Source organism: Corvus cornix, chromosome 12 (assembly GCF_000738735.6).
Source record: "Corvus cornix cornix isolate S_Up_H32 chromosome 12, ASM73873v5, whole genome shotgun sequence".
NCBI lineage: Eukaryota > Metazoa > Chordata > Aves > Passeriformes > Corvidae > Corvus > Corvus cornix.
The window spans coordinates 9,864,297-9,880,320 of NC_046342.1; the positions used below are offsets into that span (position 1 = coordinate 9,864,297).

General features: G+C 53.1%; 1 protein-coding gene across 1 annotated transcript in view; it reads left to right on the forward strand.

Moving 5' to 3' along the window:
• PLXNA1 (plexin A1) overlaps positions 1-16,024 on the forward strand; it is a 116,048-nt gene that overhangs the window by 78,291 nt on the left and 21,733 nt on the right. The window contains 10 exon segments of the mRNA XM_039558814.1: positions 3,382-3,533; positions 3,846-3,966; positions 4,312-4,448; positions 4,998-5,165; positions 6,048-6,141; positions 6,623-6,862; positions 7,020-7,163; positions 7,871-8,105; positions 9,470-9,612; positions 12,095-12,351. Of these exon segments, the coding sequence (XP_039414748.1) occupies positions 3,382-3,533; positions 3,846-3,966; positions 4,312-4,448; positions 4,998-5,165; positions 6,048-6,141; positions 6,623-6,862; positions 7,020-7,163; positions 7,871-8,105; positions 9,470-9,612; positions 12,095-12,351 (1,691 nt within the window).

Genomic DNA, 16,024 nt, shown 5'->3' on the forward strand with positions numbered 1-16,024 from the left:
CCCATGCAATGGGCTTTCTGGCTCATTTCCAAAATTCCAACCCCTCCTGCACATGACTGAGGGATCCAGGAAAGCTCTAAGTTGCTCCTCCATGTGTTGCCATGTGCACTGGGGCCAGTAGTTCATCATCATCATCCCATTTCCCTGACAGCTTTTATGACCTTTGCTTATAAGATTGTGTATATTAATATTCACGTGCCTGTTGGGCTGGGATCCAGGTTCACAAGGAAGGACTGGTGGGTATTTCAGCTGGATACCTTCTGCTTACCCATGCCTGGCCAGGCCTCGATGGTGTTAATTACTGGAGTCTTAGCACAGGATCTGATCTGTTTGGGTTTCAGTGCCTTATCTGATGGAGGCTGGAAATGAGAGTCTTGGCTTTTCCCAGTGCGTGCTGCCTGCCTCTCACATGGATGGGCCCTGCAGTGTGCTGGGTGGCAGCCATGTGGAGAGGGGGGAACAGCCCTGCTGGGCATGCCCCTGCCTGCAAAGAGCCCTGCCTGCAAGAAGTACTGCCTGCAGAGTTGCCTGGGGCTGGTGGAGTGCTGGCAGGGAAGGGATTCATTCCCAGGGAAGTGGGATCGAGCCTCAGAGCCTGCATCCCTACATGGAGGTCTGATGTTGTGTGCAGAGCTGCGGGGCTCCCTGTCAGCTTCCCACCGTGCTCAGGCTGAACTGCCCAAATCTGGACCCCTAGGGATGATGGGAGTGGAGAATGCAGAGGCAGGTCATGGCCAGGGTGGCCTTGCTGTAGGCTGTGCCCTTGTCCTCTTGTGTTCAGGTGACCAGGGCTGCAGGCATCTACACACACACTGCAGCTGATGGTGCCCGGCGTTGGTAACAGCAGTTGGTCCAGAGCTGATGGTAACAGCTCTCCTGCCCTGAATCATTATGAAATTTTACAGTAATTGCAGGTGCAGCAGGAACAGATCTGTTAGCAGGTGGGCTTGACCTTGGCTCTGCTCTGCATTAGTGCTCTGGGAGGTGGCATTTGGTGTGGATGTGCAGGAGCTGTTGGTGTGATGCTCTTCCTGTAGCCTGCCTGTTGCCTGCTGCCTCCCACTCCCCCAGTCCCGCATTTGGGCTGTGGGCATGCTTGCAAATGGTCCAGGGAAAAGCCTAGTGCAGAGAGGGCAGCATGGGCTGATGGGGGAGAAGGGGTCTCCTACAGTGGTTTCATGGGGAGCTGGAGCCTGCTTCCTGCCCAGCCCACTAGAGTGCAGGTGTCTTCATGGGTGGTGGGGCTGGGCTGGGAGGTGACCACAGTTCTTCACCCTTGGAGTGAGGAATCACTTACCCATTGTTCAGTGGTGGGGACAAGTCCTTTCCAAACCTCTGTGGTGTCTCAGCTAGTGCTTGCTATGACCCTCAGAGTGACACCCTTTCCCTTGGGAAGGGGGTACCCCTTGGCCTCAGCACTTTCTGGCCATGCTTTGGCCACTGGAGCTGGGAGCAAGCCAACTGCTTGTACCCGCTGGAGCCGTTCTCTTGTTGATGTAAAAGGACCCTATGAAACCAATTAGGAGAAAAGCAGCAGTGTTTGTTGGGGCCAGGGGTGTGGAGGTGGAGGGGGGAAAGGGGAGGGTTGAGCAGCTACTGCTGTCCTCGGCAGCTCCCCCCTCCCACACACCTTGTTTAGCTGTGACCTCCCTGTGCTGGGCGGCCAACGATGTCATTTCATTCCCGGGCTCCTTCCTCCCCGAACGCGTGGCCCTTGTCAGCTTTGCTGCTGCAGAGGAGGAATCGAACATGCCCGGAGCAGCTTTTAACACTCATTTAGCAGCACCAAACAAACAGCAGCTTCTTGCCAGCTGCCCCGCCTGAGCTTTATTTAAGGAGAAAACCCAACCTGGTGCTGGCTGCAGCTGCTAGAACAAGCTCCAATCCCAGACTTGGGCAGGGGCTGAACAAGGTTTAGGCAAACAGTGGTTCCCCACAGCCCCAGAGGGTTTTGTTGCTGTGTAAATAGTGAGTTGTGACTGCCGTGGTCAGTCACCAGGGCTCAGGCACCAGTCCTAGCTCTGATGCTGGCCTGGGATATGTCCTGCAGGATGCGGGTGTGCAAGGGGACTGGGTGCTCCCATCTGAGTTTGTGTGTGCTGAAGGTGACCAGCCCAATGTGAATCCAGAGGGCAGAAGTTAATCCCAGTGGTGATGGCTGTAGTGGGATTGTGCAGAAACAGCCCCTGGCTCCATGCAGTCCATGAGGGTTGGGGATGTGGACAGTGTCTGCTGCTGCATGTTTCCCACCCTCAGCTCGTCCGCTTTTCCTTGCTGTGGAGATGATGTTCAGGAGTGAGCCCTTCACAAGGAGGAGGAGGAGGAGGATCCATCTGGCTCAGGCCCCAGGGTTGCAGCTGCCCAGATTTGCCAAGAATGCAAAGAGCTTACACGTGCTTGGTCGAGGCTTGAGCCTGTCCAGGAGCTGAGCTTAGTGTAGGCAGAGGTGCCTGCCAGTGCTAGAGGGGATCTCAGCCAGGAGAGCAGAGGAGGCCATCACCTGCAACAGAACCATCCCTTCCCCTGGGTCAGGGTGTGATATCTTCCTGGACTGACCCAGCCTGCATTCCTCTCTCCCTCTCCTGCTGCCTGCAGCTGCCTTTTCCCCTGCTGTGTCTTTGTGTCACTGGGGACCCAGCTGCATCCCTGGGCCCACTCGGGGCTAGCAGTCACTGATGTAAAACTGCCTGTAATTGCCTGGTTGGAGGCAGTGTCCCCACATACCTTGGAACAGAGCCCACACCTCTGTTCATCCCTCATCCTGCCACTGTCTGTCAGGCCACACCTGTCTGCTTTACTGGGCATCATCCTGGTAAATGAGGCGTGGTGCTGTGGTGAGGTCCCCTCCCTTCTCAGCCAGCCTTGGCACAGGGTTTGCCAGTGAAGAGAAAAGCATTTCCCCCCTGCCTGCCATTTCCCCTCTGCAGAGACCTGGTGGAGATGCTTTCTCCTTTGAGGACATCTTGAACATGGGAATCTCATCCCTGGGCATCTGGGACCTGGCCAAAAGCCAGGCACATCCACGTGCTTCCTTGCTGGTTCAGCTGGAGCCATGGCTGATGCTGCCCTGTCTCCTTCAACTCCGTGTCCTTGTCACCTGGGAGATGGCTATGTCTGCATCAGGGTGTCCACATCCCAGCCCTCTACTTGGACACCTCTCATATCTCCTGGCTTGTTCCTGGGGGGATTTTGTGGATACAGCTGTCACTGGGGAGGTCTTTCCCTCTCTGTGTGCAACTTACATATGTGCTGGCATTTCTCATCACCTGTCTGCTCCTTGCTGCTTGTAGCACACACCCTGCAGCTGTCTGGGCTGCAGCCTGCCTGAGTGAGGTGTCCCTGTGGCTCTGCATCCTTGTGACAGGCCATGCTCTCTCCTAGTTGTTCCCTGAGACCGGCCCTAGACAAGGCGGGACCCGTCTGACCATCACTGGCGAGAACTTGGGCCTGAAGTTTGAAGATGTTCGCTGGGGTGTCCGAGTGGGCAAAGTGGTGTGCATCCCCATTGAGAGCGAGTACATCAGCGCTGAGCAGTAAGTGCTGGCGAGGGGTGGGTGTGCTCCAAGTCACCTCAGCAGGTCAGGGACAGCAGTGATGATGTTCAAATGCTGCCCGCGGCTGCAAAAGACGTAGAGCTGACTGGGCTGGACTGGGAGGGAATTATCTGCTGGTTATGGTTGCTCTGGGAGAAGCCCAAAGGCTTTGGGGAAGCTTCTCTGAGGGCTGGCAGTGTCAACTGCCACCACCTTTATTTCTCATGGAGCTGCTGGCACCTGAGACCTTTGCTTGGCACAGGGAGTGTCTTGGTGCCAGGACACTGAGAGTTTCTTACCTTCATCTTTTAGGATTGTGTGTGAAATCGGAGATGCCAGCCTGAGCAAGGTTCATGAGGCACGGGTGGAAGTGTGCATCCGTGACTGCACGCCCAGCTACCGGGCCATATCCCCCAAGACCTTCACCTTTGTGGTAAGCCCCGTGCTGGGGAAGGGTCTGTCACCCTGAGAGGGAGGTGATGCTGGGAGGTTTTGGATGGTTTTCTGGCTGAGTTGGAAAATTTGCCGTCATTTTCGTGCAGGGCAGGCAGGGATTCTCTGGTCAGTCATTGAGTCATGGTGATTGAATTTCTCCAAGGCTGCCTCTGCTCTGCCTCCCCACTGTCCTTCTGGCACTGCCAGGCCTTAGTACTGTGCTGGGCTGCTGTCCCACAGGTCCCTCTCCTCTGTGGCCTGGTCACCCGGTTGAAGCTGCCTGGGGATGTGGGTTTCGGTTCCCAGCCTGTCTGACTCCAGGGATGCTCTTTTCCTTTGACAGACACCCACTTTCTCCCGTGTTGTCCCAGCCCGGGGTCCTCTCTCTGGTGGCACCTGGATTGCCATCGAAGGCACCCACCTCAATGCCGGCAGCAACGTCTCCGTGACCATCGGGGGACGGCCCTGTGCTTTTTCATGGTGAGGGGCACAGAGGGTGGTGGAGGATGGGCAACAGGCCCCTTCAAAGGCACTGGGACCCCCAGACAGAGCAGCAGCCAGAAGGAAGGAAGCCAGGAGGGACCACGGGAGCCATACCCCCAGGGTAGCCAAAGGTGTCTCCTCTTGAAACCTCTGTGTGTCAGAGGCTGCAGGAAGAGCCCTAAGAACAGAGATTTTTCTCTAAAAGCACAAAGCCCTGAGGCATGAAGTGGATAATTTTTAGATTAGGGATGATAATGGAGCGGCTCTTTAAATATTTTCCTGCGGTAATTACTGGTTATCAGCCCTAATCGCTGCTGTTTGCAGCCGCCGCACGATGGGAATGCTCAGGAGCTGCTCAGTCTTTCCCGGCTGCCTTTTGTTTCATTTCTTGGATTTTTGTTTTTTCTTTTTTTTTTCCTCCTTTCTCTCTTCACACCCCCCCACCCCAGCTGTTTCAGAAGGGGAGAGGGGCTGGGGCAGGGGGCCCCTGGCTGCCCTGGGCTCCCTCCTGCCCAGGCACTGACATGTTGTGCATTTCTGCCCCAGGAGAAGCGCTCGCGAGATCCGGTGCAGGACCCCCCCAGGGCACACCCCCGGCGGCTCCCCCATCCTCATCAACATCAACCGGGCAGAGCTGAGCAACCCAGAGGTGAAGTACAACTACACAGAGGACCCCACCATCCAGAAGATTGATCCTGAATGGAGCATCAACAGGTGAATCGCAAGCAGCTCGTGGGATGCATAGGGGACTGTTTCCCACATGGATTTCCTGCTCCTGATGGGCACATCTCAGTGCTGTGATAGCTGCCAGGCTGCACTCCAGAGATGTGGCAAGAGGAGTGTGAGCAATGGCTTGGCACCAGGGCCCTTCTAACTCCTGGCCTACAGTGCTCAGCCTGGCAGGGGGCAAGAGCAGAGAGTGCTTTGGATCTGCTTAATTTCAGCTTGACATTTGGCAGCGGCAAATAAAATTAAAATATTTCCCATCGGGGGATTTTTTGAAATGTTTACATATTTTTCTAAAAGGTTTGAATTGGCTGGAGAGGAGGCGAAGGAATCCATTAAGAGCAAATGCCAAGGGAAACCTTCCCCAGGCTGTTGATGAGGAGCGAGCTCCCCAGAGGCATGGCTGAGGTCTCCAGGACCACAGGGCTTTCAACACCAAGCCATGGAGAAAACCCGGCAGAGTTCAGCCTGTCCTGTCACCCGCTGCCTCTGTGGTGGAGAAAGGGTGGCAGAGAGGAGCTTGTACTTTTTGAGATGCTTTCCTGTTGTGAATGCTTAGTTCATTCAAGTCTTTAGCTTGGGAGCCATCTTCAGACCCTAAACCTACACACAGGGTGGGATGTCAGTGTTTATTACCAGGTTTTATATCTCTAGTTGGCCCTTGGGTCAGCTGAAATGATTTGACATTGGTGCATGCCAGGTCCTGCCAGCCATGCAACAAATGGGTGGGATAAGACATCCTTGGGGCATGGTGGCTCACCCAGGCTGGGGCAGATGGGCATCTGGGTGGAGATGATGGCTGCTTCCTTCCTGGCACTGGGGATCCAGTGCCAAGCTTCCTTTCCTAACCCATTGTCTCCATGTCTCTAGTGGTGGGACATTGCTGACTGTGACTGGCACCAACTTGGCCACCATCAAAGAGCCCAGGATCCGGGCCAAGTACTGCAGCTCTGAAAGGGAGAATGTAAGTGGTGCTGGCTGGGGCTGGGGGCAGAGCACAAGAAGGAGGGATGCTGTGTGCAATGCAGGGCAGAAGGTGCATCCTTTGCCCTTCAGGTGTGATGGTGTGGAGAGGCTGAAGTCCGGGGGCTGCTGCCCCAAAGAGAGGCACCGATCTCTCTGCAGACCCTCCAGCCAGGTGCTGTCAAGAGAGGGTTGAGATCTCATTGTTCAAAACTGGTAGGAGGTTCGTGGGACATCTATATGATATTGACAGAAAGAGGCCATCACCAGTGACATCTCGCCTGCCACCCCTTGCACATCCATTTCAGACAGGAGTCTGTCTCTGCCCTGGGGTGGGATGTGATGCCTGTTGATAGAACAGAACAGGAGATTCCAACTCTAAACCCTGTGTCCAGAGATGCTGCTTGCAAGGGATTCTTGTGGGGTCTGACCCTGACCACCTTGTTGGGAGTGGGTCTGACCTCGTTCCGTGCCTCCTGCAGAACTGCACCGTCTACAATGACACCACCATGGTGTGCTACGCTCCCTCCATTGACAACCCCGTGCGGAGCCCTCCGGAGCTCGGCGACCGCCCAGATGAGATTGGCTTTGTCATGGATAATGTCCAGGCCCTGCTGATCATCAACACCACCAATTTCGTCTACTACCCAGACCCTGTCTTTGAGCCACTCAGCCCCACAGGGATGCTGGAGCTGAAGCCCAGCTCTCCCCTCATCCTCAAGGTAAAGAGTCTGCACCTAGGAGCAGAAGTAGGGACATGTCCCTCTGTGGAGGTGGCCTTTTTTCTCTCCTGGAGCAAAGATTTTGCCGTGTGTTGGGTTTTTTTAAACATTCTGCATTGCATGAGAACTGACAGTCTCATTCCTTGTTCCCTCAAAGGGCAGGAACCTGCTCCCGCCGGCCGCTGGTAACTCCCGCCTCAACTACACGGTGCTGATCGGAGACACTCCCTGCACCCTCACGGTCTCCGAGACACAGCTCCTCTGCGAGTCCCCCAACCTCACTGGCCAACACAAAGTCACAGTAAGTGCTGACACTGGTGCCTCGGCTCCTCGTGTCTCCTGTGTCTCAGAATTTCAGTCTTTATCCCAGCACCTTTTACCCTGCTATGTGCTCATCCTTGAATAAGGACCAGATAGTAGGTGTATGTGCAGGAGCATCCTCAGGAGTCATCTTCCTGCTAACTAGGCATCTCTCTTCCTAATTACATGTTTGGTAGGACCAAATACATTGTCACCCCCCCTGCACACTCAGCTTGGTGTTCCTGTGCCCTGGCTGTCTCTGGGTGCAAGGCAGGGGGGATTCCCACCTCTCCCCTGCAGTGCTGGCACACGCTGTAAGGCAGGCTCCTTTGTTTGTGGGGTTGTAGTGCAGCAGTGCTCACACTCCAGGACTCTGCCGTGTTAAAAGGGACCCAGCACAGTCCTCCCCAGGCTCCCCATCTGTGGGGGAACTCGCTTTACATCCCATCTGTTACTGTAATGTTGTCTGAATGAGACATCAAACTCTCTGCCTGCTCCACGTGCACTGCCAGCATGTGTGCTGCGTGCCTTTAAAGCGCCTCGCGCTGCTCCGGCCCTGCCCCTGCCATGCCTGCATTTTTCCACCTCCTTTGTGCCATGGGCTGGGAGTCACGCCCCAGTTTCCAGCATGGTGGGCACAGCAGGGAGGGATACCTGTGGCACATATTCCCTGACAGCAGGTCCATTTTTTCCCCCACCGTGGTGCAGATCAAGGCTGGAGGGTTCGAGTTCTCCCCGGGGACGCTGCAGATCTACTCAGACAGCCTGCTCACCCTGCCCGCCATCATTGGCATCGGTGGCGGCGGTGGCCTGCTCCTCCTCATCATCATCATCGTTCTCATCGCCTACAAGCGCAAGTCCCGGGATGCTGACCGGACCCTGAAACGCCTCCAGCTGCAGATGGACAACCTGGAGTCCCGGGTGGCCCTGGAGTGCAAAGAGGGTGAGAGATTCCTGTGCCATCAGTATGGGGGTCTTGGGGGGTTTCTTACTGCTCCAAGGCTTAGTGTGCTCCTACCCTTTCCCTGCTGCCTTTCAGAGAGGGAATGGAAATGAGAAAAGCTGCTTTGTTAGTGGAAGTGAACTCATTTTAGGGGGGATTTGAGGATTTTTCCAGTTAAGAAGTTATTTTCCATTTCTCCAAGTGGGAGAAAACAGAGCAAGGAGGGTAGCAAAGGCTTCCTGTGAGTGGGCAGTGGATCTCTCATTATGTGACAGACAGATGCTGTGAAATTGGACAGAATTCCTTGTATGATACTGCTGATAAAACCTAATTGCCCATTATCCCCCTGAGCTGGCTCCAGAGGCCCCGACCCTGCCAGCCACAGCCACAACCAGCCTGGATGCTCCGAATGAAGCAGGCACTGAAAACAAGATAATAAAAAGGGGAAAGAAAGACAAACCCTTTGCTCCCCCAAGTCCCCATCCCTTCACATGCCTGCGGATGGCACTGGTGACAGGGAGAGGGGAGGGAGCTGATAGAGGGGATGGTGTCTTGTCTTCCACAGCTGGCAGATAAAAGGATCTGCTTTTAATTAAAAGGCACAATCTCTTCCCTGCCTTTTCTCTTTTCTAGTCCCGCTAGTTACAGATAAGATAGCACGCCTTTCAAGCTGACGGTTTGTTTTTTCTCATCAGGCTGACGAGCCTGCAGTCCTCTGCCTGGCTTTCAGCTCCCTTTAAAGTACTGTTAATTTGATTTTTCTGAGGGTTTTCTACCCCCACCCCAACCCTCTTCCCTGGTGCATCTCCAGGACTCTTCTCCCATCAGCTTTTCCCTGTAGGTGCAATTAAAGGTTCAGGACCCCCCTGGATCACGTTCCCCCTGGAGTCACAGCTGCCTCTGCTGGGATCAGGAGGTTCCGGGGTGGGTGTGTTCAAGCTCTTCTCTCAAGTAGTATTTAGGTCAAAAAGAAATGAGGACAATCTTGTGATTTAGGCTAATGTTTTCCCCAAGAAGCTCTGTTTTTGTTCAAGCCTTGCTGTTCCCCCCTTCCCCCACCATCCCTGGGAGTCTGCAAGTGCTGGGCAGGGGGGGATTTGAGCCCCCTGGGACCTGGCAGTTCTGTTCCCAAATCTGCCACTTGATTTATTCTGGGAATGTCATCCCCACACTCTGCAGCTCAATTTCTCCATCTGTGAGATGGGGACAGCAATCACAGCCTGCCAGGAAGAGGAATGCTGAGAATATTCACACCTTGGGGGGGTCCACCTGTGGGGTGCTGGGGGTGTGGTGAGGGGCTGAGTGCCAATGCTGCGTGCTGAGACTCCAGGATGTGTTGTTTAATTCTGCTTTTCTCACCCCAGCCTTTGCTGAGCTGCAGACAGACATCAACGAGCTGACCAACGACCTGGATGGGGCTGGCATCCCCTTTCTGGATTACCGCACCTACGCCATGCGTGTTCTCTTCCCGGGGATAGAAGACCACCCCGTGCTGAAGGAGATGGAGGTGTGGGTCTGTCTGTCTGTCTCTGTAGTGTTTCACATTGGGGATGTGCCTCTGCACAGTCCCCTGCATGAGTCCCTGTGCCCCAGGGCTGGAGAGATGCTTTGGTTGGATGCTGGCCCGGTGCGGTGCATCTTTCCGCGTGGCAGCCGGCACGGATGTGGACCGGCTGCCAAATGGTTACTGCGCTCTCTGACATTAATATCAATATTTATATTAATATCATTGCTGCTGTCATTTTCTACAGCACTTGCTTTATTCAATTGGGTTTGTTTGATGCCTGACCGGTCGCTCGTTTTTAGCAGGGTTGTCTGACATCGCCTGCTTGCTTGGCTCCATTTCCTCGTGCAGAACCCATTCTTGGCATCCTTCCTCTGCTCCCCAAACCAGCTCCTTCTCCTCTCCTGGCCTCCGCACCTCTGTATAATTTAGTGCATGCAATTGCACAGCAATTGCTTCTCATGTGCTGGGCTGCTGAGGCCACTCTTGGTTAGAGGAAGGAGGGGGGTGACCTTCGCTTCCCCTCACTGCTGACCCAGCACAGTAATTAATGTCGACGTGGGCTTCACAATGTATTTAGGAGAAGTAATTGGCCCTGGTGCAAGATGCATGGTCACTAATTACAACACAACAAGCTCTTACCAACTGCAAGTGCACGTGCTGGTGTTGTACACCAGCATGGCTACGGCATGGGCCCTGGCCTTCGGCCTGCTCTGTTTCCCCAGTCCCTAATCCCAGCTCTGGAGGGTGGTGGGGACCCTGTTTCCATGGATTTCCCCTTGCAGCTCAGGTTTCCGGATGCTCAGAACCAAAGCAGGCGTGTAGATCTCCCTGGGGCACAGTCCTTCCTGTCTGTGCAGATGCCTGGCTCTCCTCTCACCTCTGCTCTTGTTCTTAAAGATTTTCCCTAAAGAGGGAAAGTGGAAAGGGTATCAAGAAGGGTATCAGAGGAGGAATTTTGCATTTGCTGTGTCAGGCTGGGTGGACTTTGTCCACTTCCAGCTCCTAACTCAAAACATCCTGCTTGAGAGCACACCAGCTCTGCCTGGCCTGGGAAGCAAGGGGTTAAATTTGCGAAGGGGGAAAAAAAATCCCCAAAAGAGATTAAATAAAGCAACTACAGTTGTGTAAGCTTCATCTAATTTAATCAGGTTTGCTTTTATTTGTCTCTTTACTCAGAGTGTAACATTAGCTGTTGCAAGTGACGGAAGGAAGCGGTGCTTGCTCACGCACACGCTAATCCACAGTGAGCACCGGTACCAGCTCCCTTCCTCTGCAGGGTTTAGGGGCAGGCTGGTTGCTTTGTGAGAATTTAAGCCTGATTAAATATTTAATTCAGTATTGTTCATTTATTTATTTCTGCTAATGATCAGCAAGTTGAACATGGGGGCTTAGAATTGACAAGGACTTGGTGGGAAACAGGGTTTTTGTCCAGCAGGAAAAAGTGTTTTAGAGAGGGAAGTTACAACTGTGAGGAATTTCACTGAACTGAAGAGCACCAATCCAAAGTTTTGATTGAAGTGAAATGATTTGATGTGTCAAAACTCTGTTCTTCATTTTGAGTTGGTGTTTTGAAATGAAAAGTGTTGTTTTATCTCCAAATACCGACAAGAAGCAAAATTTTATGCTCATTCCCCCAGTCAGGAAGACAAGGGGCGGAATTAAAGAAAAATGGATATTTTACCACAGGAAGGCTTTTATTCAGAGGAAACTATCTTGTCTAATGGGAAAACGGAGTATTGTAAAAATATTCATTTCTGGTAACGAATGTGGTCAGGGCTGGCCAGAGCTGGGCTGCTGATGGCAATGCAGGTGTGAAAGTATCCCAGCCCAATCCCTGCTGGGTCCTACGTGGCCAAGTACGGCCAGAAATACACCTTCAAATGTCTCATGAGTAAAGGAACTGTTTCAGGGTGTGTCTGCAGTGGGACAGAGCCAGATTTCTGCTATTATTTCCCTATCTGAAATCCATCCCCCCAAACCAGGTGGGTTTGCTGCTGGTGGAGCTCAGGGTTGTGGCTTTATTTGCTTTCTGTGTAATACCCAAAGCACATGTTGCAGTGACTTGGGCGGGAATTGAGCTGCTTGTTAGCTGAAATTGAAAATTATAATTTGTGTGTGTGCTTGGGAGAGAAGGAGTGTTTGTTTATGGGAGGGAAATGTGTTTATGTGTCTGCACACAAGTGGGAGAGAGTCTTTGTATGGAAGGGTGTGTCTATATAGACATATATATACATTGATGCCCTGAGAGTGTGTTAACCTGATGCTGGGATTTTACAAACTAGATAACACTTCTGGGGGAACTGAGACTGATTACCAAAGGGGAAGCTTGGTAGTAGGGAGAGACCAAGTCCAGCTGCTTCTTGACCCTTTTTCATCATTTCTTCTTGTGGGATTGAGGGTGAATTCAGGATGGTTCAGTCCAGCCACCTTCTCGTCAGCCTCCCCATCATGCCTGTCTCTCAGCTTTGCTCTATCCTTGCAGGTCCAGGCCAATGTGGAGAAGTCCTTGACCCTCTTTGGTCAGCTCCTGAACAAGAAGCACTTCTTGCTGACCTTCATCCGCACTCTGGAGGCCCAGCGGAGCTTCTCCATGCGGGACCGTGGCAACGTGGCCTCGCTCATCATGACAGCGCTGCAGGGCGAGATGGAGTATGCCACAGGGGTGCTGAAACAGCTCCTCTCCGACCTGATTGAGAAGAACTTGGAGAGCAAGAACCACCCCAAGCTGCTCTTGCGGAGGTGAGTGCTCCCCTGAGGGGCTGGAGCTGGGGGACAGTGCCCAGGCACTTCTGAGTGCAGTGACATGAGCTGGTGTCCTTTGGGGATGCCGTCAGAGATGGCTTTGGTGTTGGCTGTGGCAGTGAGAGAACTGTCTTTGGTCAAGCATTTCCTTGCTTGTCTGTCTGCAAGCATGAGAGGGATGTAGGACCACCTGGCCCCAGCCAGCTCAGGAGGCACCCGTGGGATGTTTTCACTCCAGTTTGGCCTGTGTGGGCTCATGTTGCCTGGGAAGGAGAGAACAAGGTGCTCGCCAGCTGTGCAGGCTGGTGCAGGGAGGGTACATGCTGGTGTCAGGCACTCTGGCGTGTTGCTGTAGGTCACCTGGAGAAGGGAAGGTGAGCAGGTGGTCCCCCCCATCTCTTGGCATGTGGGGCAGCGCTTGCCCTGCCTGGTGACTGCATGGGTGCCTCTGTGGGCTGGCAGCAGACAGGAGTCCTCCTTTCCCCACTCCCTCCTTGGGGCTTACCTGCCTTGCCGGGCACATGAGGGTTTTCCTGGGAAAGTCACTCAGATCTCTGCAAGCCGGGAGTCTCGCCGGGGCTGGGGGAAGTGCAAGCAGGAGGCAGCCTGCCAAGCCCTGCCGTGAGTCTGCCTGCCCCATCAATATTTAACGATAGCTCTGAGCTCTCCTTCATCACGGGCTGATGAATATTGAAAGATACACCAAGTCCTGAACAAAAACTATTAATAAGCTCCACTGGTTCAGCTCGAGGCTGTCCGTGCCATCTTCTCCCTTTGCACACCATGCGGTGCCTCCCCATCTCCACCTCCAGCAGCCTGGTGCCACCAGCCTTTGGCAGAGATGCAGGGATGGCTGACAGGCACAGGGCTGGCATGTCAACAGAAAGGCTCAAGAAACCCAGAGCATCTTTCAAACATCAACTGATGTTCATGGCATGGCCAGACTGGACAACGCCTGCCAGGTTTTGTGTGGGTGGCCCTGGGGAAGCACCTGGAGAAGACTCAGATGTGAGCTGGTCCCAGTTACATCTGTGTTGCCCATCCCGTTAGGCACATTGCTTTCTTACTCTCTCTGCTTCATTTATCACGTTACAAGGGTGCCCTTAATGTCTCGAAGCATCTCATTAGCAGCGTGTCAGAGGGGATGTGTCGTGCAGACCTGTGGCTGTCCGGGAGTGGGATGGATCTTGGAGGTGCCAACTGCTGTTCCCCATCCCTCTCCCCTGACTGCATTCTTAGGCTCTTCCCTCCCGATCATCCCTCCATAACACCAGGTTTCACTGAAATATTTAGAATGCATTTGCAGCTCCTGAAGTAAATCAATAAAATATAAATAAAAGGCATCATGAGGAGGCCGGCAGCAGCAGTGGCTAAGCCATGGCAGCGGCACAGGGGCAGAGCCCAGCCTGTCCAAAGACTGTCAGTCCCCAGCCACAGTGCTTGAGAGCCATTGCAGTTAGGACAGGGATAAGGCCCCCTGGCCAGCACCTTGCTTGTGCCTCCCTGAGTGATATTTAACAAAGAGAAACTGTTCTTGAAGCCACGAGTGGTAAAGAGGGCTGTGCTTCTCTATCTGTTTGATTAGCCCTGCTGTTGGGTGTGAGAGTGTGCTTACTGCCCAGGGCAACTGGATTAGGATTGATCTAACTGGGGAGAGCTGTTATTTATTTATTTGGTTGTTGGATAATCCCCCCATTGCTGTGGCATCTGGCTCTATCCTCTATGGATAAAGACAAACATCCGCCAGAGCCTGAGTGGTGGCACTTCAGATAAGCGTTACGGGCTTGTCAGGTCCTTTCTAGGGCCAGGGAGGATGTCTCCTGAATAGCTGCAGTCCACTCCTCCCTTGGCTTTCTCTCCACATCCCTTTCCTTCTCCCTTTTTTGTTCCCCATGGTGGATTTTTCTTTCCTGGTGGGGGCATGAAGCCTTCCCTTCCCTGAAGCCTCAGGTAATGCTGTCCTCAAATGCTTTAAGGAGGGCTGTGCTATTCCAGGGAGGGCAAAAAGGGCTAAGCACCATTAGCACAAGAGAAAACCTTGGAAGGGGCCATATGACACTGAGTCATCTTGAATAAAGTCTGGGAAAGTAGATTTCCTGCCCCAGCCATCTGTTCTTTGGAAACTGCTCCTGGCCCATCTGCAGGGCATGGCATTGCCATTGGGCAGTGCATGGAATTGGGCAGTGGGACTCCTCCTGATGGCTCTAACATTTTGGTTCCTTCTGGATTTTGTTTCTTGAGTGAGCCATTTGTATTTGTTTCCCTGATGCAAGAGGAATGCAGCCACGTCCCTGAGGTTATTAGTATTGCATGTGCTTTCAGGACCGTCTGCATTTGCAAGTGGCTGATCTGATAATTAATGGGTGGATAAGCTGAAGAAGCCTAACTGGAGAGGGTCGAGGGACCGGCTGGCATTTTTACTTTAGCAGGAGTGAAGGCCATGTTAAAAATAATAGACATATTAAGAGGAGTTTTAATCTTAGGGCGGAGAGGTAAGGTGTGGTGCAGAGACAGGCATGTTAAGCTGCCCTTGTAGGGCTGCTCAGTTCACCAGGGTCTGATGGCACCCTCAGCTCCCTCCACGCCTCCATGTCCCTCTCTCTGCTGGTGTGACACATCCTGGCTGCAGTGCCAGCACCCCGAGGTTCCCTCACTCTATTCAGACTCACCATGTTTCACACCCATCCTGAGGGATCCTGCTCTCCCTCTTGTGCATGGTCCCCAGCAGACACAGGCAGCTCCCCTGGACCTTCCCTGCTATGCTGATTTGGAGCACAATGGCATCTGGGCTTGAACTGTGCTTTAGGAAACTAGGGGCAATGTATAGGTTTTCTCAATGCAGCTTTGGCTGCTTCCTTCAACTGCATATCCAAAAGCTGAGAGGCACAGCTCCATTTTTAAATTCCTTTTGGTGCAAGTGAGTGCACCACTGTACACTTGCAAACTTCTACATCACCACGCCACTCTGAGGAGACATACAGAAACCATAAACTTCCACCATTCAGACATGGAAGGGTTAAATTCCAAGCCTGGCACAGTGTCTGTGTTCCAAAAGTACGTGGAAAACAGGTTAAGCTTCCAACCACTGCTCTTACTCCCTCCTTCTTTAATCACCTTGTTTTCAGATGAATTAGTAATGGGGATAAGTTTGATCAAAAACATATTTGGGTCAAAGTTTCTGGACCTAAATCTGGTCGTGGCTTTAACCAAGGCCATGTACCAGTGGACTGGTGGTGGTCAATGTCCTCTTGCTCTACTATGAGCCCTGGTCTTTGAGACTTTAGAGATCAAGGGCTGCTTCAGGGGTTGCAGGGAAGTCCCATGTCACCAGTAGTGGTGGCCTGCATCAGGGCAAGGGCAGTACTGAGTGCTCTGCAGGACCAGAAGCTCCCAGGTGGGGAAAGGGGCTTCCAGCTAGATCTGTCTTTGCCTTGGAACCTCAGCTCTTCCTTCAGGTTATGCTTTAACTGCAGAGCTTCAGGTAGGTTTGGGGATGGTGTACCTGGCTTAGGTGCCTCATACAATCCTCCTGTGGAGGGGCCTGCCTGGTTCCAATGGGACATCATAGAAGAAACAAAGTTCATTGAAGTAGGAGGTACCAGGGAGAAGCAGAAAGCTGCTCATCCCCTGGGTGAGACTCCTGGTGGGACAAGGTTGAGCTTGACTTGTT